Source organism: Oxyura jamaicensis, chromosome 2 (assembly GCF_011077185.1).
Source record: "Oxyura jamaicensis isolate SHBP4307 breed ruddy duck chromosome 2, BPBGC_Ojam_1.0, whole genome shotgun sequence".
Lineage (NCBI taxonomy): Eukaryota > Metazoa > Chordata > Aves > Anseriformes > Anatidae > Oxyura > Oxyura jamaicensis.
In genome coordinates this window covers 60,764,379-60,788,087 of record NC_048894.1, presented here as the reverse complement: position 1 = coordinate 60,788,087, position 23,709 = coordinate 60,764,379, and the positions used below count along the sequence as shown (strand labels likewise).

General features: G+C 41.5%; 1 protein-coding gene across 1 annotated transcript in view; it reads right to left on the bottom strand.

Moving 5' to 3' along the window:
* The window catches only part of ITGA9 (integrin subunit alpha 9), a 225,542-nt gene that overhangs the window by 48,964 nt on the left and 152,869 nt on the right, over window positions 1–23,709 (bottom strand). The window contains exons 19-22 of the mRNA XM_035317295.1: window positions 8,268–8,354; window positions 6,761–6,840; window positions 3,430–3,519; window positions 933–1,041 (exon numbers count right to left, since the gene is read on the bottom strand). Coding sequence (XP_035173186.1) covers window positions 933–1,041; window positions 3,430–3,519; window positions 6,761–6,840; window positions 8,268–8,354 — 366 coding nt within the window. The remainder of the gene's footprint in view (window positions 1–932; window positions 1,042–3,429; window positions 3,520–6,760; window positions 6,841–8,267; window positions 8,355–23,709) is intronic.

Sequence of the window (23,709 nt, the reverse complement as noted above, 5' to 3'; positions counted from 1 at the left end):
GCACTGCATGACAGTGGGGGCTTAATTGCTCTGGACTACAGTCTGTCCGTGGAGGCAGACGTGTTATTCATTATAAGCCGAGTGGCATTCATGCCTAGGAGAATAGAAAAGGGAAAAAAGGCGAAAGACTATTTTTCACAATAAATGATTTCCCCACCTCTGCCTTATTTATCATTCCCTAGTTCCATCTAGCGGTCAAAGATGATGTGAAATGGTTGTAATAGAGACAGTCATGGCAGTGAGACAAGTTCATTTTGGTCCCACTGCAAGAGCCTGTTATAATAAATGCTCCATGTGTTTTACAGCTTCAAGAAACCAACAAAATGTCATGTGAAATTTAATCTGTAGATAATACTTGAATAACACTGATATGCTATGAGACATTTAATGAAACCTTCTCACACCATATTTTTAGTGTTACATTCTCTTCCCTGCGCTATGCTCTCATTAGTGATGCTATAAACATTTTCATACCAGGGGCATTTGGCAAAGTTGGAATCCCTTGCATGGTATGTGCTCATTCCCATGGATGTAGGCTGCCCACTCCTCTGCTCCATGACCAAGCTGCTAAAAAGAATTACTCCTCCCTTCTGAACGTGGGACTGCATCTAAGATGTGGCACTTCAGTAACTAAAGTTCTTTACTCAGCATGTGATGAAAGGTAAAATAGAAACAAACAGTAGCAGCTTCATTCCTATGTGAGATGCCCTATTTGTAATTGTTGTAATAATATACTCAGATAAGGATATACACCATCCCTGCACACTGTAAATATGGCATCCACTCAAGAATGCATTGCACAGCATACTGTGGAAACAAGCACTAAAGCCCATACCACACTCAGAATATAAGAGATATAAAATTAGAACGTGCTGTTAAGTAGGAAAGCAGTCAAAAAAAAAAAAAAAAAAAAAAAAAAAGATCAATTTTACCTGCAGTGTGAAGTTGAGAGACTGGAAAAGGCATTCGTGGTTTTCCAGTTGAATAAAGTTGGATGCTTCCACAGAATCACCATAGAAAAAGGAAGTAGGAAAGACTTCTCTGAAAGATCAAGAAACGTATTTATTAAGTTGTGCTTGTCACCAAAATTAAATATATTTGTGGACTCTGAATCTCACTTCTTGCTTTCTGGCCATGGGAAATTCTATGAAACCATTTTACATTAATCTATTATTTGTGATTTGATTTCCTCTTGACAATACTAGACTACACAAACAGCACCTCAACTGACCAGGCTTAACATCCCAGCACTGACTGAAGCAGATTTCTTTTGATTACATCTCTCTTTTTATCGTTTCCTATCACAAAACCTCTTCTCGGGGCCCATGGGCTCTGCCAATGATAATTTACGCAAGTTCTTTAGCTTGTGTAACCCAGGTAGTTATTGCACTACCAAGTTAGTCTGAAGCAGTTACTAACAGGATTACTTTAAGTTACATATTCATTAAACTAACATTTCATTTTTATCTTCTGTTTACAGAGCATTTCATGAATAAACCCCTCATTAGCTATCACTACCTTTATGAGTTGCAGATGGTTAAAGGGAAGAACAGAGGGGATATGACTTGCTTAGAGCTCCAGTGACAGAGGCCAAGTTCCCTCAACTACTCTTACCACCTTATTACAAGGTAAAACACGGGAGGGTTTTATCAGAAAAGATGTGGAAGCACCACACAGTACCTGGAAATCCTAGAGAGGAGGACCGGGAGTGCTTTAAGCATCCTTTGTGCCTCCTCCTAATCTTAGGCTGCTCCACTGGCTGGAAAGGGTCCTGGTGTAATTTCAGACAGACCTCAGTGAGGGTTTGCCTAAACTCTGCTTTGCTCTTTGGCTGTCCTTTTGATCAGAGTATTTTTAGATAGGATTTTAAGCCTGTTTAGTTACATTTCCTTTTTTTCTGGTCTCCTGACCTGCCTCCTGTGCCAGGGATTGTTAGGGCAAGCAGCAGGAGACAAATTTTACTCCTCCCATCCACAGTGTTGTGCCAGAAGTCTCCTCCTAAATGTGGAAATGTGGTACAAGCCCTTCAGGGCTATTTATGACCAGGGATGAAGGTTGCTCTTGCAGCCTCAAATGAGGGACAGCTAATAAAATTAAGCTTTAAAACCTTACTGTCTGAAAAAGAGTGTTACTAGTATTAACTAGTATTGCCAGGGAATTCTGTACTCTCCATTAAACCAAACTTTTCCCTGGTAGTTGGACATTTCCGTGAACTTGAATCAACTAAGCTTTGTCTACGGGAAAGGAGAAAATAATACACATAGCCAGTTGGGTGGGGCTGACAACTTCAGAGACCCTGTGGTTTTATGAAGTATATTCTGAAGAGAAAGAAAGAAGCCTGATCTGTATCAGTGTTTTCCACCTGCAGTATTCTGTAAGTGGGGAGCAGAGATCTAAAGACACATTATTCCTTTCATATCTGTAAAGCTGTATAAAATCTGTGTCAAAGCATCAAGAAGCAAGGGATACAGAGTTAGATTTCTACACAATCTGTAACTGTGAAAGCATTCAAAAACTTTCAGATCATGCTACTAGGACTACGTTCTCAGTATAAAGATTTTTGTCCTTGCTAACCGTCTTGTGACATCTGATAGTACTCTTCACTTCTCTGAGCAGGCTCAGACTTCCACCCATTCTGACTTCTGTGGCAGTAAATAAAGGATTTTATTGCTATGCAATATGAGGGGAAATCAGCTTTATATGGTAAAACCTAGACCTGTCCATGAATTTGAGTATACCCAGCCTTTCAGCCAAATCACATGCCAGTGCAGGTAACCTTGTTTCCTCTGTCTCTGTTAACCACTGTCCTCTCCCAGGGACTGGGCACGTCCTATACAATTAAGTATTTCAGTCAAAGGGTGAGTGATGTTCCGCGGCTAGTATTCAGACACTGCAGACTAGGAAGGAGAGAGAGTGGGAAAGGAGAGAGAAGCAGAAGCAAATTCTGATTGTGAAATTAAACAGAAAGGCAAACAGCTAGACTCCACCAAGATCCTTAAAATCCCAGAACATTTGACCCTAACCTTTGGCCTAGTGATTCTCAACCATATCTTTAAAGTCATGCCCTAAGGAACAAGAGGCAATTTGCTTTTTATATTTTTATTTTATTTTAAGGTCCATCATATCCACAAAACCACATGAATTCAAATATAGTCACTAAAATTCCTATTATAAATGAGATGACAACTAATCAGTGCTAGCTAGAATGAAGTTACAAAGAGGTACAGTGCTGGAATGAAAGGAATGACAAATAAAATTCCCAGATAATGAATGAGGTTGTCCTTATTTCTATAGTCTGGGAAACAAGGAAAAAGCAACATTCTCACTACATGTAAACAAAGAGAAAAATTCAGTTTTTCACTCAGAGAGACTGAGATGTTATTGTTAGGACTGTTATTATTTTGTTTTCATTTGATGACTAGTACTTACCCATTGATAGATGAGTCCACTTCATGCATCAGGGGCACTGACAGGGTTAGAGTATTATCATGCAGAGACTCGGTGCGTTCTAGGTTTCCACTGTGCCAGAAAGGAAAAATAAACACACTGTAAAACCACAGCCTTTACAATATATCACAGTTACACAGCTACCATCTCTCTGCTTTGTACTCTGAGCCTCTCTCAGTGATGTTGCCTCTCATAGATCGTTGCTTCTGTTCATCCCTCTTTGGAGGAAGCACACATACAAAACGTGCTTTGCAGCTCCTCCTCTGCGTCTGGGGTAAAAGCAGGCTCATGCTGCTAAATCTATCTTTGAGCAAAGTGCTCAGTTCAAAAGTGCAGAACTACAGCAGAGATCACGCATAATGGAGAGAAACAAAGACATTTCAAATGCAACTCGAATGGTTGATTTTTTTCCCAGCCTGACTGCACATCAGTTTGGGAGGGATACACACACTTCACAGAGGTTCTTGACGCAGTAAATGAAACTGCCCTTTTATTGTACCTGCATTATTTCACAGCATTGTCTCGGTACTGATATGAGCAACTTTGCATGTAGACCCTCATACTGAACTCTCAGCTGTTCTGCTCCCTCTGCATGTTTTAATTGTCAAAGTGAAAGCACTTCTACTTTATATCTTCAAAGCCAGTTGGCACCACTGGTCAAAAGCAGAAGAAGGAAAGAAAAGTGAGCAATCATCTCTCATTTAAGTCAGTTTATTTCAGTGTGAATACTTGTGTATTAAGTCCAGAAAAGGTTCCTGAAATGCAGGACCAACAGGCAAACTTGTAAATACTCTAATTCTGGTGGTGAGTCTGCTTCATGGCTGACAGCTTAAAAGAAGAATATATTGCATATGTTTCCTGTTCCTTCAGCAGTGACTCTGATTGCTTTTGCCTTGCTGTTTACTGGATTTACTCACAAATCTGTCTGTTAAAAGATATGATCCTATTTACTTCAGAACATTACCACTGAGGCAACAGGAGGTAGTAACGTCACAAATGATACCACACATATGATGAGTTGCTCAATCAGGTTATGAAAACAGAACCTGTAGGCTACATACATGTGTAGATACAGTTCAGCCTTCTGAGACTGACGCATTGGCTATACTGGCTAAACAAAGCTATGGCTCAGCAAAAGCTTTTCTTCTGAAAAGGCTCAGAAAGGGTCCAAAATGGAGACATTTCTCATCTCAAATATCAAGGTATTATGCTGAGAAACAGAATAAGCAAGTAGAATTTAATATAGGGTTCATATGTATGTGTTTATCTGTTTAAAAAGAAGCAGTTACTGTAAAAAAAAAAAATGAAAACATAGCTCAGTGAATCTAGCTCCAGCAAAATAGGTAACTCCAGGAAGTAATAGAAGAGTTATGTTTAAAATAAACAAACAAAAATAAAAATGAAGACCTAGTGCTGAGTCTTTGATCTCTCTCTCCTACTACAGAACCAGTCTCTCTTGTTACAGATGCTACTGCCAAATTTGCAGCTACAAGGGACAGGTTAAATGGCCACGTGAAGGTTAATACTTAGTTTCCCATGACAGCAAGGTATAGCTAACAGATTTTCCATGCCAGACATTTCTGCAGGACTAGCTCCAGTTTTGTGTGGGAACAGTGTCCCCACTTGTTGCAGTCTAACCACAGTACAACACAGACATTTCCCTGTCCATTTCATTATCACTGACTTTACCCCAGGGCTCCCTGTTAAAGCCCAACAACTTTTGTGGTAGAAACATTTTATTATTCTTATTTGACAGCAATGGAATTGAGCAATTTGTCCAAAGTCATGGAGAAAACAAGGGTAATTCAGCAATAGGAGCAGCACTGTTGCTGGAGGTTCAGCTGAATCCTGAACAACACAACTGTCCTCCAGCCCATCCTTCTGAAAGGAAAGATAGTCTTTTAATCCCTCTGATCATTTGCACTATGTGTACAAACTACTATACTTTTATTTGTTCCATCTAAAGGCAGCAACTAACCCTCTTCACTGGTAGTGCACAGAAATCTTGAGGAGTGAGGTTACTGAGGAAAGCCCTGTGTTATCCAAGGCAGGGAAAGGAGAGGTACAGCCTGGAAAATGCTGGCTGGGCAAATGTAAAGCACTCCTGACTCCCTGCAACGGCTGGCATTTACATGGCAGATCCCGATACATCTCCCTGACCTAGAGATATTATGGTGTCATCTGAACACATGATCAACTTCTCTTCATGGAGAATAAAACTGGTCTAAACATGCAAGACGTGGTCTTGCCCATCTGATGAGAGAGCTCACTGTCAGCATTTCCTACTGGCACCACATGCTGCAAGATCTTTTTCCCTGCCTGCAGCTGCTACAAGAGGGGGAGGATGTCATCCTACAAGAGCAGTCACTCAACAACTGCTACATCTCCTCTCTCATCTCCAGCTGGCCTCTGAAGCATCATCAAAGTGGGGAGGAGAGTTCACACTGGAGATCCTGACTTTGATGTGGCAGGATATGAAGCTGGCCTGTTCACGCAGTAAGTGGAAGCAGCAACCAGTCCCACGCTCAGCACCTCAGAGTGGCAGTTTATGGCCCAGGTTAATGAAGCTATGCTACAGTTGGTTTCCATAAACACCCAGACGCTGCCTGAGACAGAACCATCCCTGATGTCTGCTTCTTTGTGGCACAGAGCACTTGTCACATCTTTTATTTTGCCCAAGATGAAGTTCCTATGCATATATCTTAAGATTACTGGCTAATATTTGGCACCACACTACCTTAATGCCTACTGCAAATACCTCTGGGACTGTACCCCATTCAGCTGTTTCATGCAGTTTGGCATACCTTCCTAAAGATCCAGAGAGGGGAAAAAATAGACATCAACTTTGGAAACTGTCAGTAAGATCCCTGACCATCTGATGAAAGCATTTTTCTTTTCTGGTTTGCATCCAAGCATGCTTATTTCATTCAAATGCTGGAACAAGTGGATCTGCCTGGTTCTGATCGTCAAGCACAGCCGAACTGAGCTTGAGCTTGATATACAGCCCAATATGGGCACAGAAAAACAAGGGCCTTCCAACTGAGAGAGCACAAAATGCTCCTTCAGAATCACAGCTGCCTGGCAAACAAACTCTACACACAATTCCACCTCATTTTTCAGGAAGGTAAGTCACACAGTGCCTCTGTATTATCAAAATACACACATTTAGCTTCAGCCATTTCACCTAATTTACTGTGCATCCATGTGCTATCATATCATGTCACTGCTATCACACGATTGTCAAGCATATGCAATGCACACATCATGCAAGGAAGAATATTCAAGTCATCAGGACATACAAAGATTCTCTTACCTTTGAGCAGTGACAAGGAAGGTAAGTGTTTCTTCTTGCCCAGACAAGTGACTTGTGTCAAAGATCACACTGAACTCATACTGCACAAAGAAAAAATGTCATTTAGAGACACTGTACTTTGTTTCAAAACATATTTATTCTGTAACTTCATACATATTTTACTGGTCTAGCTGTACAGATGTAGCATATTTTGATACATTTAATAGAGCCTCCTCTACTGTAGAGTAGCTTTTAAATCTAAGGAATTGCTCATCTGTTCAAATGCTACAGAATCCAATTTTTCTTCCTTTGTGAAAAGGCCTTTATTAGAACTGCCATTCAATGATACTTTTGGAGTAGATTATCTGCCAGTGGAAGAGTCTTCTAGTTTAAAGGGATCATATCCAATCCTACCTCCGCACCAATGTGTACAGTAGTTGCTGGTGAAGTGATCTTTTCAGGGAACAAAGATCATGTCATAGGCGTGCACTGACACCCAGAACAACTAGCGCTAGATAAAGCACCATTCAGGCCAATAATCAAACTGGGTAAAATCAGGTAGCAATTTTGAATAGAGAACCTACTTTGATGATCACTGTAGCACTACATTAAAAAAGCTGTTGCATCGAATTTTTATGTACCTCCAAAACCCAAGTGAAAGTTTTTGAATTCATGCTAATTTAATGGCTTACTGAAAAAAATGGAGGTAACCCAGCTATGTTATTCTGAAACAAAACACTGAAATTCTTACATTCCAGGTAGTATTTTGCTGTTGTATTTTTCCACTGTATTTCAAATATTTTTAAATGTTTCAAAAGACTACGTTCTAAGAAATACATGATCCATAACAGAAAATTCCATATAGGGTCAAAAGCTATGTCGATTCAAACAGAAAGGAGTAATTTTTGAAATTTAAAATTTCTGAAAAGTTTCACATTGATTTTGTTTGGTCATTCTGAAGTTATTCCTCTTCTCACCTTCCTGAGTTAGTCATGTGTACAGCTTTGTTTTGGGACAGAAAGAATGTAGCTGGATTTGTAAATACTATGAAATAGTAAATCCTCTACTACCCAAACGAAATCTTCCAAGAAAGCAACAACAACAAAAAGCTACCAAGAAAACATAATATGAAAAAGTTATTACAACATTTTCAATGTCATTCATATGAATGCAGTTGCACTTTAATGTGAAAGTAGGCAAACAAAAACAGAGTAAGGCAATATAAGTAAGGCAGAATCCTTCCTATTTTTCTGCAGAGGAAAATTTTAACGTTTTGTTAGCTACAGCTCTCGCACCATTTTTGAAGAGCATTCAATTGCAATGCACGGGGTATTGCCATTTGATGCATCTGGTGGGAAAGAGTACATCTGCCTTCCCACAACTATGAAAAGCTTCAGTATCTGGATTAGAACACTACAGAAAGTATCAGCCACACACATTTAACAGAGCAATTGTCCTTCCCGCTACTCCTTGGAGACAAACAGAGGAAGAAACTGTCACTAGGCAGATGAAAATATCACACCATTACCCTAGATTTCGATCTCATGAAAGGAAATCCCACACTGCACTTGAGGAAGTCTGATTCCAGCAACTCACAGGCAATGCCCAGCTCCTCCTGTAAGAAAATAAAAAGGGCCTTGAGATGATGGATTTGAGGTGAATAAGAGAAGGATTACCAAGAAATATCACTGAGATGAAATGATCTTAGAAAACAAAACATTTCCCATCATGGCACTGTTATTCCCAGAAATCTAATACTCCTTGAATAAGGAAAGGTGCAATGAGGCATTTCCTGACTCCACCTCAGTAAGATCAGCACTGAGATGTGGACAACCATCTGAACGTTGCTCTGAAAGCCATACCATGGGGAAATATGGCACGACTAAACACAGTGGAGCCAGGGGACCAGCCCAAAGTTCTTGGATAACTCAGACCATCAGTTATTCCCATTGTTTTTTAAAAGAGCTTTCAAATATTCCAGAGTACAGGTTCTCCACATCAGTTTTCCCAGTATTATGAAGACACAATTGTATTGGGTGACAGTGACTAAATCAGGACAGGTGCAGATGCTGGAGAAAACTTCATCTGGTCCTAGTCTTATTCACTGCCCTGATCTCTTTGGTCCACAGGATGAGCTGCAATGATATGGGTACCAACCTTCTTTAATGATACAATGGTAGAATAAATAAATTAGGGAGATGGGCCTCTCCTCAAGACAAGCAATGACAGGCTATGAACATTATCCATAATACAAAGGAAAATGTTAGAGCAGGCCTATCCTGCTTGATTGGCAACTCCATTAAACCAGTGGAAGTGCTTCAATTGAATAGAAAGTGTTTCACTGTTCCATAAAAAAATAAATAAATAAATAAATAAATAAAAATCTGGCTCCAGATTAACGTGTTCTCATCTCCAGGTTATCACAGAACAGTTGTGTGTTCTGTCACTCTGAATAAGTTCATCACATAAAACTTTATGGGTAGGATTCAGTTCCACAGTCCGATGTGCACTTCTAGGTGCCTGAACAGGCCTACTTTCAGGTGTCTGCTATGTGACTTAGATGTTCCCTTCGTAGTCAGTGCAGCCAGAAAATTGTTCAGCAGGCCAAATGTAGCTGTTTATTCCAGACTAAACTGAATAGTTATCAAGGCCCTGGTATTGTCTAGATCACCACTGTGGTACTGAAGTATGCAACTACAATACAAATGCCTGAATTTAGCTATCTGAATCTAGAAATTAACTATATTCTAGACATGTTGCTGGGAATCTCAGACGTACAGGAGATATGGTTTATTTGACCTATTTTAGGTACCTACAGTAGTTTGCAAAGCCCAGGGTCTGCCTCCTTATCCACATCTTCCAAACTATTTATGAGTTCTGCTTTAAACGTGTACTTCAGTTTAGGTGTTTGCATGAGTACCATTCACATCTAGAACAAGTACATGCTAAAGTGGCTTCGTAAATCATGGACTCAGAGCAAGCATCTCCAGGAAATACTTCTCTGGCTTTCACGCTCTGATATGAGCATGGCATTAGTGTTCTACGGACGTTACTTCTTTCCTAACTGCAGTCTTGATCTTTCAATTGTGTTCTGCAATATCTGAAGGACAAAATCTCCTCTAACATCATGGTTCAAATCATGGCACACATTTATAGAAAATTATGTCCTTCACGCTTTCTTTCAGTATTTCACTGGTTTCACATGTAAATAAAGTAATCTAAGGAGAAAATCCACGTATGCTTTGAGATGCCTGATGGCATTAAATTATTCCAGCACTACTCAACAGCCAGAGTAGTGTCCTCCATGCACATTTTTTTTATGGATTTGTTTCCTTGCAATCTTTAGTAGACTTTATTTGCAAAATTACAAAAGTTGGCACTGACCAGCAAATAACTATATTCAGTTGTATAAAGCTGCCATCCTCGTATTCTGTGTCAGATTTTCTCCTCCATTTAACACATAAGAGCAAAGAAAGTACTTCATGGGTGCAGCATCTCCTTCACTTGCCTCTTCCTCTCAGCTACACGGGAGGTTCTCCAGATTTATTCAAGTGATCAAGTGAACATAAACTGAGCAGCTGAATAACCAAATGAAAAATTTCACAGCTGTTTCCTCTGGGAACATTCTCATTTCTGTGTTGTTCCGATGTCCCTTGCTGTCTAACTGTGGCAACCTATGAACTCTCTTTCATCATCTCCCTGTCTGCTCATTCAATAAGGGTTTCTATTTACATAGCTGTCTGGTGGTGACAGTGACCAGACAGACCCAAGAGGTTGTCTCCCCTCCCCAAGCCCGTATCACTTTAGAGATGTCAAAAACACAGTAACAGAAAGAACACTCATCTTGATAATGGAAGAAGTGCAATTCTTCATTTTGCAAATTGGTGGCTGCCTGCCTTTGCAGTTCTGACAACAGCCAGTTATTTATAAGGGCCTGTTAAGGAAGCATCAGGGAACACTGCATTGTGGCTGGTTTTGCTGTTACTGCTTGCAACAGCTTGACAGATGTATTGAGATTGACTTGAAAGACCTTCTGACTTCATTAGCATACCAACCAGTTTAATGATGAACATTAACAGGACATTATTAATGCTGCAAATTCAAACTGTTCAATGCTAGCAAATAACAGAAGTAAGTTTGCCTGTACCACACTGGCTGAGCCTTCTGCATATTTCTAAATTCCAGAGTACCTACAAACCTTTTCTATGGACCCATTGCTCTGTGATTAGGATTAAGAAGCTCTGATAATGGGTAAACAATTAGCTTTGCCTTCATTGCTCACTGTCTGGCCTCAGGCTTTATTAGCTACATACTGTTCTGGAGAGAGAAAAAAATATTTTTTTATGAGATTTCCTATGGTGTTCAGCTCTGTAATGCGTGGACACTCAGCAAGCATTAAGTTCAGTTTTCAGAAAGCTGACAGATTGGTGCTGCCTTAATAACAAATAGGGATCAGAGGCAGGGGATTTCTGGGCTTCCAGAAATTTTGGTACCATTTCTCACTGATTTGAGGTAACACTTTAAGTGCACGGTGCTTCTCTATGACAATACAGCCTAGCTGAGTCAGTTTATTGCATGAGTTTCCCTAGCAGAATTTCTAGTTTGCTTAAAAAACATAGCCAAATGGGATGGAAGCTTCTCTTCTAGTTACAGAGTGTGAAGTATCTGGAAAACTTTGTTTTCTTTCTGAACCATTTCACAGTTTTTCATATTTTAAGGAGACTATCAGATAAAGAGTGAGCTAATTAGCCAAATAGCTGTACTATTACTGCATAACAAATAAAGATATGGGTGTGAGAAACATGAAGCTCAGGCTGGCTCACAGACTGTTTCTCCAAGTCTTTTATCACAGAAAAGTTCTTGATAATTATGGCAAGAGCAATGAAACAGTCAAGTTTTAACTCCATCATAAGAGGCACATGGGGAAAAACAATTCAACCTAAATTTTATAGCATAATTCTTTCAAATACAATCCTTGAGGTATGTAACCAGGGTATGATCAGAGATGTAACAAAATGGCCTTACTTCTGGGTGCTTGTTTTAAAGTGTAAATATCACATGTAGTTTTCAACCAAGTAGTGCAGAAAGCTGGTAATAATCATATTAACATAGTATGGGAGAAACAGCAACCCGAAATGTTGCTATTTGTTAAATTTAAGACTTAAAGAAGAAATTTCAGTAACACTTGTGTTCTTCCTGAGTCAGATCCACCTCTCCTGCTGTTTCAAGTATTCATCTGGTGTACCACACAGCCTGCACTGGGAGACATCAGCTTTCTTCTCCAGTGGCATCTTGGGCCAGTACCTGTCTCAGCAGATGCGGTCTGCTGCTGAACGTGGGGGCTCGGAGTACATCTGACTACTGACTGACAACACATGAGTGCTTAGGAACAATGTCTCTTCATGCTTTGTCCCTAACCCATACACTACAATGCAGTCCAATCCTTACTGCCCCAAACAGCTCAGCTACATTACCAGAAGAAAGCAAGGGGCTCACAGACTAATCTGCTTAAGACAGGCAAACAAAACATTCAGCTTGTCTTAGACAGCATTGCAACATGAATAAAGCACTTTAACCACACAGATGGGATGCTAGGATCATTATCCTATATTAGAATAACTCAAGAGCAATATACTTTTGCTGGCTTCACCTTACTGATTATCTAAAGATATAACGCATGGAACAACCCAAAATTTTGCTCTTTCCCTATCACAGAGATTGTAACTGGACAGCAGGAGAACCTCACATTTTCCAGGCCACATAACGTAGATTATCAATAGGAAAATAGCTTGTCAGTACTAGAACAGGTTGTACCAAGCAAGTCTTCGACTGCATGCATCTTATCATTTAGAAAGACTGTCTTCCCTTGATGTTTGAAAGGCGTAATGTTCACAGGATACAAAGATGGGACCAGTGCCAGCTGGAGCACAAGACCAGAGTATTTTAGGTATGATCCTGAAGACCACTTATGAGACCCAAACAGTGCTCAAAGATAGCTGCTGTTTGTCCCCACTCCTCCTGAAACAGCCTTTTTTTCTTTAAATAAGATTTCTTAAATATTGTTTACTTTGACCTCAAATGGTCATTTTCAACTTGTTTAACTGCCAAATCTAAGATGTAAGAAAAAGAAAAAGAGAATGTTTTATGAAAACAATAAGAGGGAGCAAAATAGGCTGCCTGGCTTTGGATAAAACACAGTGACAGGTTAGAGGCTTGCCTCTGGGAAGTCTTCATGCTGACATACCAACACAGGACGTTGCTCCTTATTGTGCTCCCCCTTCCTGAATGCCGATGACCAGAAACAAGCACCATACATGAAGTGGCACAAGGAAGGGCACTGAAACTTCCTCAGATTCAACTCAACAAGCACCTTTAAAATCAAATCACAAATGTATTTTTCCCCTATGACTCTCGCCTAGCTGGTATGTGGTGACTTAGTCATCAGCTGATACAACCTGAACCTCCTCTGCCTCATTCATGTCCAAACAAAAAGAATCACAGAATCACAGAATAGTCTAGGTTGGAAGAGACCTCCAGGATGACCGAGTCCAACCTCCAACCTAACGCTAACAAATCTTCCAATAAACCATATCCCGAAGCTCTACATCTAAACGTCTTTTAAAGACCTCCAGGGATGGTGACTCAACCACTTCCCTGGGCAGCCTATTCCAGTGACTAACAACCCATTCAGTAAAGAAGTTCTTCCTAAAAGCCAACCTAAACCTCCCCTGGCGCAACTTTAACCCATTGCCCCTCGTCCTGTCACCAGGCACGTGGGAGAATAGACCAACCCCCACCTCGCTACAGCCTCCCTTCAGGTACCTGTAGAGTGCAATAAGGTCACCCCTGAGCCTCCTCTTCTCCAGGCTAAACAGTCCCAGCTCCCTCAGCCGCTCCTCGTAAGACTTGTTCTCCAGACCCTTCACCAGCTTTGTTGCCCTTCTCTGGACTCGCTCGAGCACCTCCATGTCCTTCTTGTAGCGAGGGGCCCAAAACTGAACACAGTACTCGAGGTGCGGCCTCACCAGAGCCGAGTACAGGGGGACAATCACTTCCCTGGACCTACTGGCCACGCCGTTTCCTATGCAAGCCAGGATGTTGTTGGCCTTCTTGGCCGCATGAGCACACTGCTGGCTCATATTCAGCCGACTGTCAACCACTGCTCCCAGGTCCTTCTCTGCCAGGCAGCTTTCCAACCACACATCTCCCAGCCTGTAGCTCTGTTTGGGGTTGTTGTGCCCCAGGTGCAGGACCCGGCACTTGGCCTTGTTGAACTTCATGCAGTTGGCCTCAGCCCATCGGTCCAGCCTATCCAGATCCTCCTGCAGAGCCTTCCTACCCTCGAGCAGATCGACACACGCACCTAACTTGGTGTCGTCTGCAAACTTGCTGAGGGCGCACTCAATCCCCTCGTCCAGATCATCGATGAAGATGTTAAAGAGGACTGGTCCCAGTACCGAGCCCTGGGGGACTCCACTAGTGACCGGCCTCCAACTGGATTTGACTCCATTCACCACAACTCTCTGGGCCCGGCCATCCAGCCAGCTCTTAACCCAACGAAGCGTACGCCAGTCCAAGCCAAGAGCAGCCAGTTTCCTGAGGAGAATGCTGTGGGGAACGGTGTCAAAAGCCTTGCTGAAGTCAAGGTAGACCACATCCACAGCCTTTCCCTCATCCACTAAGCGTGTCACCTTGTCATAGAAGGAGATCAGGTTTGTCAAGCAGGACCTGCCCTTTGTAAACCCATGCTGACTGGGCCTGATCGCCTGCTTGCCCTGCAACTGCCGCATGATGACACCCAAGATAATCTGCTCCATGAGCTTCCCTGGCACTGATGTTAAACTAACAGGCCTATAGTTCCCCGGGTCTACCCTCCGGCCCTTCTTGTAGATAGGCATCATGTTTGCTAGCCGCCAGTCAAGTGGGACCTGCCCCGATAGCCAGGACTGCCGATAAATGATGGAAAGCAGCTTGGCCAGCTCCTCCGCCAGTTCTCTCAGTACCCTCGTGTGGATCCCATCCGGCCCCATCGGCTTGCGTACATCCAAATGCTGTAGCAGGTTGCCAACCATTTCCTCGTGGATTGTGGGGAGCACATTCTGCTCCTCATCCCCTTCCACCAGCTCAGGGTACTGGGCGTCCAGAGAACAACTGGTTTTGCTGTTAAAGACTGAGGCAAAGAAGGCGTTAAGCACCTCAGCTTTTTCCTCATCTCTGATTACTAAGTTTCCCCCCACATCCAGTAGAGGGTGGAGATTCTCCTTAGTCCTCCTTTTTGTGTTGATGTATTTATAAAAACATTTTTTGTTGTCCTTAACAGCAGTGGCCAGATTGAGCTCCAGATGAGCTTTGGCCTTTCTGATTTTGTCCCTGCACCGCCTCGCAGCATCCTTGTAGTCCCCCTGAGTGGCCCGCCCTCTTTTCCAAAGATTATAAACCCTCTTTTTTCTCCTAAGCTCGAGCTGCAGCTCTCTGCTCAGCCAGGCCAGTCTTCTTCCACGCTGGCTTGTCTTTGGGCACGTGGGGACAGACCGCTCCTGAGCCATTAAGATTTCTTTCTTGAAGAGTGCCCAGTCCTCCTGGGCTCCTCTGTCTTTCAGAACCACCTCCCAAGGGACTCTGCCAACCAGTGTCTTGAACAGCTCAAAGTCAGCCCTCCAGAAGTCCAAGACAGCGGTTTTACTGATCCCCTTCCTGACCCTTCCTGACTTCACCGAGTATCGAGAACTCTACCATTTTGTGGTCACTCTGCTCAAGACAGCCCCCGACCAGCACGTCTCCCACCAGTCCTTCTCTGTTAGTGAACAGAAGGTCTAGCGGGGCACCTCCCCTGGTAGGCTCGCCAACCAGCTGTGTCAGGAAGTTATCTTCCACGCTCTCCAGAAACCTCCTGGACTGCTTTCTCTGGGCTGTGACCTCCTGGACTGCTTTCTCTGGGCTGTGACCAGCTTCAACCTCAAAGGAAAAAAATTTCTGCTTCCCTCAGCCTGACCTGGCAGTTCCTATAATCACATTATTCTGGCTTTATTTTTCCCATCCTTAGGGTTATACAAAGACAGAACAACCCTCCTCTGAACTGAGGTCACCCCGTCACCCAGAGTCATCAGCACGCTGCTTTGACCTGCTCCCACTGCTCATCCCCACCCATGACTAGTTGCAAGCCTGATACCTGAAGTAAGCCCTCAAGTAATCTTCCCCAGCCCATGAGTTCCCCTTCAACACCATCTGCTACCAGGCTCTAATCTATTTGACAACTCTTCTACCAAATTATGACTATCAGCAAAAGCAAACAAAGAAGAATAGGCCACTTGTGCTGTAATTTGCACTCACCAGTGCTCTCACACAGATTGTGTGAATTCAACCACCCTAACGCCCATTTATTGCCTGCCAGATCTCTGGTTTTTAAGCATACGAGCTACTACTAGATGGTGCATCTTCAGTGTCAGCATGAAGCTGCACTAGAACAGTACTCAACTTGTAGAATTTAGCAAAATAATGTCATGGATACAACTTCTTTATTTATTTATTTATTTTTAATAACATCATACCAGACAGTCAAGAGAAAGTTATGTTAATTCCTGCACTGATGGTGAGTTGGGTACTGCTCTGAATACTGCTGGTTATCTGTGCCAGAGATGACCTAATCCTGTTAAACAGTCTTCTGATTCACTGTTATTTTTGAATGGATTAAAATCACTAATAAAAAGCACTGAAAATATTTTTGTTGCAGAATTGTTAGGATAAACTGTATATTTTTTAGCAGAAAAACAGAAGAAAACATCAGACTTGCTAGATATTACAACTAAGAACAGATTACTTCTCTTTCCTCAGTTATACTCAAAGTAAAGCTTTTGTTGTTGTTTAGATGATAAAATATCTCCCCTGCAAATCCTGGCTGCTAGCACATACACTCTGGAACAGAGAAGAAAATGTCCTTGAAGCCTTGATAACATGTTGGCAGAACACCTCTGTTTTGAAGATGTTGAGAATTTCTTTTACTTGTTAGGTTTTTTCATTCTGCTGCAGGTTTTCAAATGGGTAAAAAGGAAAAGTGCCAAAAGCAAGTACTAAGAAACCCTGCACTAGTTGCTTGAGAACATGCTCTTAGTTGTTACTGTTTTCCCACTCTGTAACACCTGTCTGTCTGAGAAACACCAAACCTGACACCACCTGTCCTCACCTGAGAGGTCCTACAAGTACACTAAGGAGGGCTAGGTACACCGTCTGCTTCATGCTGTGTTAAATCCCCAAAGTTAGATACTTTAAGTCTACCCAGTACAGACTCTCCAGACTTCACAACTAATTCTCCCCACTAGTTATTTGGAAATTTAGGGTATCTGACCTGCACACCAAAGGTAGAGGCATTTAATCAGACACTAGGTAAAACAGAGTTTAGTTAAATAATTTAGCTAAATTTGTACTACTTTTTTTTTTTTTTTCTATATTCATCATGGACTCTTGTCTTAAAGCACATACTTGTATCTCAGCAATTTCAACTTACAAATTGGAATTTTTGGTGAACAGGGACTTTCCCAAATGAGAGATTAAACGAACATCTTGATGTTTTGTTCCACCCAACAGGACAATTATATAAACCTGAACTGCATTTTGTGAGCTTCTCACCTTGGGGAGATATCACTGAACACACGTATGTTCACAGCTAGTACCTGCTTCTGTGCACTGAGCCAGCAAACATGGGTAGCACTAACAGCTTACAGGTCAGGAGCCTAAAATAAACGATCACTTCTCTGATGATGTTTTGGATGGCCTCTTCAAATTACTGTTCATAATCTCAGTGTAAGCCCTTCAGCCGTACTTCAGTAACTTCCCTCCCACTGTGGCTTTCCCTAGGGTTTTGAGAGAATAATTTTTATTTTGATCCTACCCTTCGCTCTCCCTGCCTCACAATCCTCTTAATGCCTCACTGAGGCTTCAAGGCTATGAAGATTAGTACATTCATTCAATAGCCACCTGAGTATACCGATTTACTTCCATTCCACAGCAACAGAGGTCACCAAAGAATGTGGGTCACAGTTACCCACATGTACAGAGTAATTAGGAAAGCTTCAGCTCCTGAAAGCTTGGGGATTTTTTCAATACAAATACTGGCCTAGGTTGAGTTTCCATATGACTGTAAGCAAGTGCAGCTCAAGTAATTTCATCTTGCAGGTCCTTTCTTGTGCAACTAACAGGATGGATTTTCTAATACAATTCCATAGATACCATGCTTGCCTCCAAAATGGTGCTTTGCTGGGTATTTTAAAACTGCAGAAACACAAAGGATCAGTGGTATCGTAAACAGAGAATTCTTCCTGGTGCTACACAATAATTCAAGTAGAAGACATCTGTCATGACTGAAATGGTGACATTTAGAAATCTCAGGACCTCACAGACTGAGGCTGGTGTTTTGGGAATTTGGTTCTCTTTTTTCCAGCTGGGAAGGCCACTGGACTTTTTGTGAGCTCCAAGCATGTGCGTGACCTGGGAAAAAAAAGACCCTATTGCTGACAGCAGCTTTGAAGATGGAATGCAGTGGTCCAGCACAGGTGACCAGGGCTTTAAAAGCCATCAAAGATCTAGGAAAAATTCTCACATACATTTCAGTGAGTTTTGCTCTCAGAACAGAAGTCTCATGAGTTTTATTCAATTTCTTGACATGTGGTATATTTAGCAACTTCCAGCTTCTGAATCTCATGTTCCGAAGCTCTTGGGTACATTTCTCCACTTGCCAACGCAAATTGGGTGACAAGGAACCACAGAAAAGAATATATTTATCCAATAGGATTTGGACTTGATGATCCTTATGGGTCCCTTCCAACTCGGAAATAAATTCATAGAATCATAGAATATCCCATCATGAATTTTGTTTTAAGATGGGTTTTATTCCTTCATCTTAACAGCTCTGTAGCCCCAGCTTCACAGGTTTCTTCTGCTGTGTTTTCCAAACATTGGTGGAATGCAAGCAACAATGTGAATAATGTGAAGGGCAATTCAGTGATAAAGTAGCAGCAATGGCAACTATCATGTGAAAGTTATTCTAAGTCAGTACCTGCTAGGTAAAGTATTATGGAAAGGACATACAGATTCAGTAGGGACTTGCTCACCTAGATGTTAGCCTTATGATAATGTTTATTTAGTCTCCTGAATACAATGATTGAAAAAAAAATGGATATCCAATCAAATTACACGATGGAATAAAATTCTGCAAGGGTCTGTTTTGAAATGCATCACAGGGACTAAAAGTTTTCCTTCACTTTTGAGCACTGGTATATTATCCCAACAAACTAAGCTGGCAAACATGAGGTGTCATACATATATTCTGCAGCTCCACAAACTGCTGTTTCATCGGCAAAGAGCATTGTACATGCCAGCACTCACAGGAGCAAGCAAAGCTGCATACCCCAAGTCCACTGACACACACGCAACCAAACACACACCAAGATTTGGGGAACCAGGGTGTCTGGTCTTGTAATTTTGATAATGAATTGATTCTTTAATTCATTATCAAAAAAATAAGCTTGAAAGGTGATGGGGAACCTCTTTTTTTCCTAGTTCTCTTCATGAAACAACAAAATTATTTGGCATCAGAGAGAGATTTCCTGTCCTATTCCATGATCTCATTAGTAAATGCTGTAGGCACACCCCACCCCCAAGCCCAGCAAGCCTGACTTCAAACATCTTAGATTTGCTGCTTATTTTGTGAAAACAACTATTTCTATGTAATTAATTAGAGCCTCCCTCCTCTTCAGAACCTATTTATAGACCATGAGATCACCAATCCCAACTGACACAGCAAATCTTTGAGGAAGGAGGGAGAGAAAAACAAAAGCTTTTCTATTTGCTGGATATTTTCAGCATTCTTATTTTTCTCTCTTTCTCTCATAACATTTATCTTAACTGGGGAAAAGCTAGCACAGCAGATTTTTAAAGTACACCATCTCAGAAACTGAAGCAGCACCAGAAATTGGTCACTCGGCTCATGTAAGTGATTAAGTCCCCAAACACATTTTTGAACAGGTCAATAAAACAGTTGTAGTTTTGCAACCCTTCTCGCCCCCCCCACTCTTTTTTTTTTTTTTTTTTTTTTACTTTGGATGAGTACAGTTGATCTTAGTTAATCTACATAAAGAAGAAAACAAGCCATGGAACATCACCAAGATCCACAGTCCCCCTACAGCTAGTAGGTCAGTTGTCCCTCATTCATTGTGAGGTTGACTACATTTCAGCCATGCTGCTCCTGACCTCTTTTTGTATGTGTTAATGTACAGCTATACTTATTCCACTAGCAGAGTGGGAACAGCTTAAAGGTCAGGCTTGCACCTGCCCACGCAACAACGCTCATCCTGCGGAGCATCCTTGGGCATAAGCTGGATGTTATTAGTAATATAAGGAATGACATTTAAATTTGGGCACAATAGGACATATGACTAAGTTATGTAGAGATTGTTATCTAGGATAAAGTGATAAAATGCCCCCACCATATAGGATATCATGCCCCAACTACTTACAGCAGTGGGTGACCAGTGCCCACAGTGGAATACTCCAGGTGAGCTAGAGACACTAGACTTTCCCCACTATATCTCAAAAAACCTTGTAATAGAGATGAGAGCCTTATTCTTGCTTTTATACACTTTCACAGACAGCGGTATGAAAGCAGTCACAGCAGAAAATACTTCTCACCAGAGCAAAAATGTATTTTTTGGAATACAGCTGTTAATGACAAGTTTGCATTTCTGAGGCCACCCCCCTCCACCCCCCCCCTCCCCCCCAGCAGAAATTATCATCTTAGAAGTGACATAATAGCTGACATCATCAATTCAGGAACATGTGCTGGGGTTCTGGCCCATGTAGCTACATCCACGCTCCAGGGAACATGCGTTTACCTCAGACTTGGCACTCACACCTCTTCTCTCAGCACAGGGTCTGCCGGTCCAGTCAGGATAATCTCAAGCTCCTGAAAACCTCTCTAACTCCTGAACACAACCCAAAACAAATGTTTTCCCAGGGCCAGAAAGTTCAAGCTGCCTTTCCTCCCCATCTCCATGTGGCTCTAACACTTCCTAGTTCCTTCTGGGAGGGCAACCACCTGAGCTGAAAAGGTGTAAGGAAGACAGACTTGCAGGGTCCAGCAGCTACCTTGACTGGAGGCACTAGAAATGTTGAGAGGAAACCTCCTGTCGTGCAATTTCCCAGGCATTTTGCTGATTTGAAGCTTTGGAGGAACATGTAGGGGTTTGAGAGCTTCCCTTCCCCCAGCCACTTCCTGCAAAAGCTCCTTGCTTTTAATGTTCAGTTCGGGGGGGGGAGGGGGGGGGGGGGGCCAACATGCCTGCTCTGCAGAAGAAAGATATTGGAAATGTTGGAATAAGATCAGTATCAGTCCCAGTGGCAGCTCATTCATTTTCGACCAAAAAAGGAAGACTGTTCTTTTCACAGGAAGGACTTAGATGTCCTTCATGGTATGTAAGAAAAAAAAAAAAAAAAGAAAAAAAAATAAGAGAAAAAAAAGAAAAAGAGGAAAAAAAAAATAAAAAAGAAAAAACACATCCTAAGCAGGTCCTGGCAGGGAGCACAGCTTGCACTTGGACCCCCTTCTATTTTCTCCATCTTGCAAATCAATCTTTTCTTTTCTCCTTCCTTCCTTTAAAGGACGCTAAGCAATGACAAGGTAGTTCTAACAAGACAACTTCATTTAATGCTGTATTGTCATTAGCTGTCAAAAGCAGCCTTTTTGGTTCATTGTGTCACTTCCCCCCTTTAGAGAAAAAAGAAAGCAGAGATAACAGGGCTGCCTGCCTGTAGGAAGGGACAGTTAATGACACTCCACAATTAAAAGCTGCTAAAAAGGCAAAGTGGTGAAGCATCGAGCCTGGAACACAAGACAGTTTTGCAAACTTAATTTATGTAATAAATAATGTAATTCATGTCCATCGTGACCACAAAATTAATATCTAAGCCTGTGTGAACTCAAGTTTAATAAAAACAAACAAAACTCATTCCGGTGATCCAGTTTTTACCTGTCCTTTTTAACCCTCAATAAAGCATCAGGCTTGTAACTTCTATTAAGACACAAATGCCTTACACATAATGAGTGCTTCTTATAGTGGAACATGTAATTACTGCTTGGAATAGAAAGAAAAACAATTCATTGCTTGGAACTCACAAGCTAAAACAATAAACAGGCCCCTCTGGTAGCGCTCTTCTTTGCATGCAGCACTGCAAAAGTATGTACAGGCAGTACATACAGGGGGAAAAAGACAAAAAAAGGTAACGTCAAACCTCCTTTGAGGCTTTCTGTTAATGGCTTTGCTCATGCTATTTTCCAGCTGAGGGAGACAGACATGCACATAGTGGTTTCAAACTGGGATTAACTCATTGGCTCCACTTATATGACCATGAACTAATTATTTTTTATTTCCTCCAACATATGCAGTTAGAATGAGAAATGGCAGAAAGGCATGTCATAATTGTATCAAAGTTAGTAAGATGCTACACTGTGTGTGCCAGATACCTCCACATATAAGATGATCAGATCCTGCACATATTCCCAAAACATTTGCTGCTCCTATAGCTATACTCCTTGCCCTATAAACATATAGGAACAGATTTATGGCTGCATTAAGAAAAAAAATCTCAAAGGTAATTTCAGAAAGGTAATAATAAAGCTAAGCATTCTTTTTCCTCCTGGATCAAAGAACTGACACAACTGAAAACACCAATCATTCAACCTGAAGAAGTTGTCTACAGAAACTGTCCTGAGCTCTTCCCAACCAAAACATCCTCTGTGCACCTACAATCCCATGAATGCCACCCAATGAACACATTTAAAGGGGACAGGAGGTGGCAAGGGGGACCTCTCTTCGTGTAAGATCTGCTAAACTATTCTGCCTTAGCTTGCAGAAGGATTATCCCTAGAACGATTATGTCCCGCTATGTCCCTAGAAGGATTAGGGACATAAAGGATGCCTTTGGTGACCCAGTGTTGTTATAAGTATTTCTACTTCAACCTATTCATATTGTACCATTTCTTGAACAAATTCAACTATCTTTCACACACACACACTGCCCCATTCATTAACAAGGCACAAAGCGAAATAAAAAGTTAGCTGTGTCTTTGCAGCCAAGCAAAAGAAAATATTTCCTAGAGCCAAAACCAGTAACACACACACACACACACCGCAAATGACCCTAACACAGGTATTGACACAGGTAATGACTTTACCACAGGTATTTTGTGCCCCACAGGTTATTACCATCAGTAGATATTATAGCTGAGGAGCCAAATATGTGCAATGTGCAAGCTACACATACATCTGCAGAGACTTTTCAGAAGATTTTTATAAGTGCCATTTACTTTTGCATGAGCTTTCCAGTTCAGAATTGGAAAGAAGAGCAACTACCACTTCTAATGTGAATCCTAATCACACAGATCATTTAATGTTCTTAACTTTCAAGGGGATTAAGATAAGCTTCATAACAGTAGTGTATTCTCATGCATATGAGTGCATGCTCTTCAATAGCTCAGGCAAAAGTCAGAGACAGGGAAGCTGTTCCGAGGAGAAAAGGGTCTGGGGTGAGCTGTCCTTCATCTTGACTACACATAAAGATGTACATACATATATGTGCACACGTATCTCACTACTAAATCATGGTTGCATGGCAACATTAAGAGAAGAGTTGTTTTTCCATTATTACAGGTAACCCATGGGCTGTGACTTTATTTTATAGGAATGAACAAAAGTTCAAAACATGTTTCTCAAAATTAAAAGCAGAAAAAAAAAAAAAAAAAAAAAACAGATGGCAGAAACCAAAGAATCAACATTCATTTCCTAGTGATATTTCTGAAAGTACTGATAATACATGCCCACGTGTAAGACAACCTCCTATATGTAAGCTGTGAATTATACTGAATATTAGCATATTCCTCTGCAATACAGCTATTCCCTCATCGTGTTGTTAATGAAAAGCTT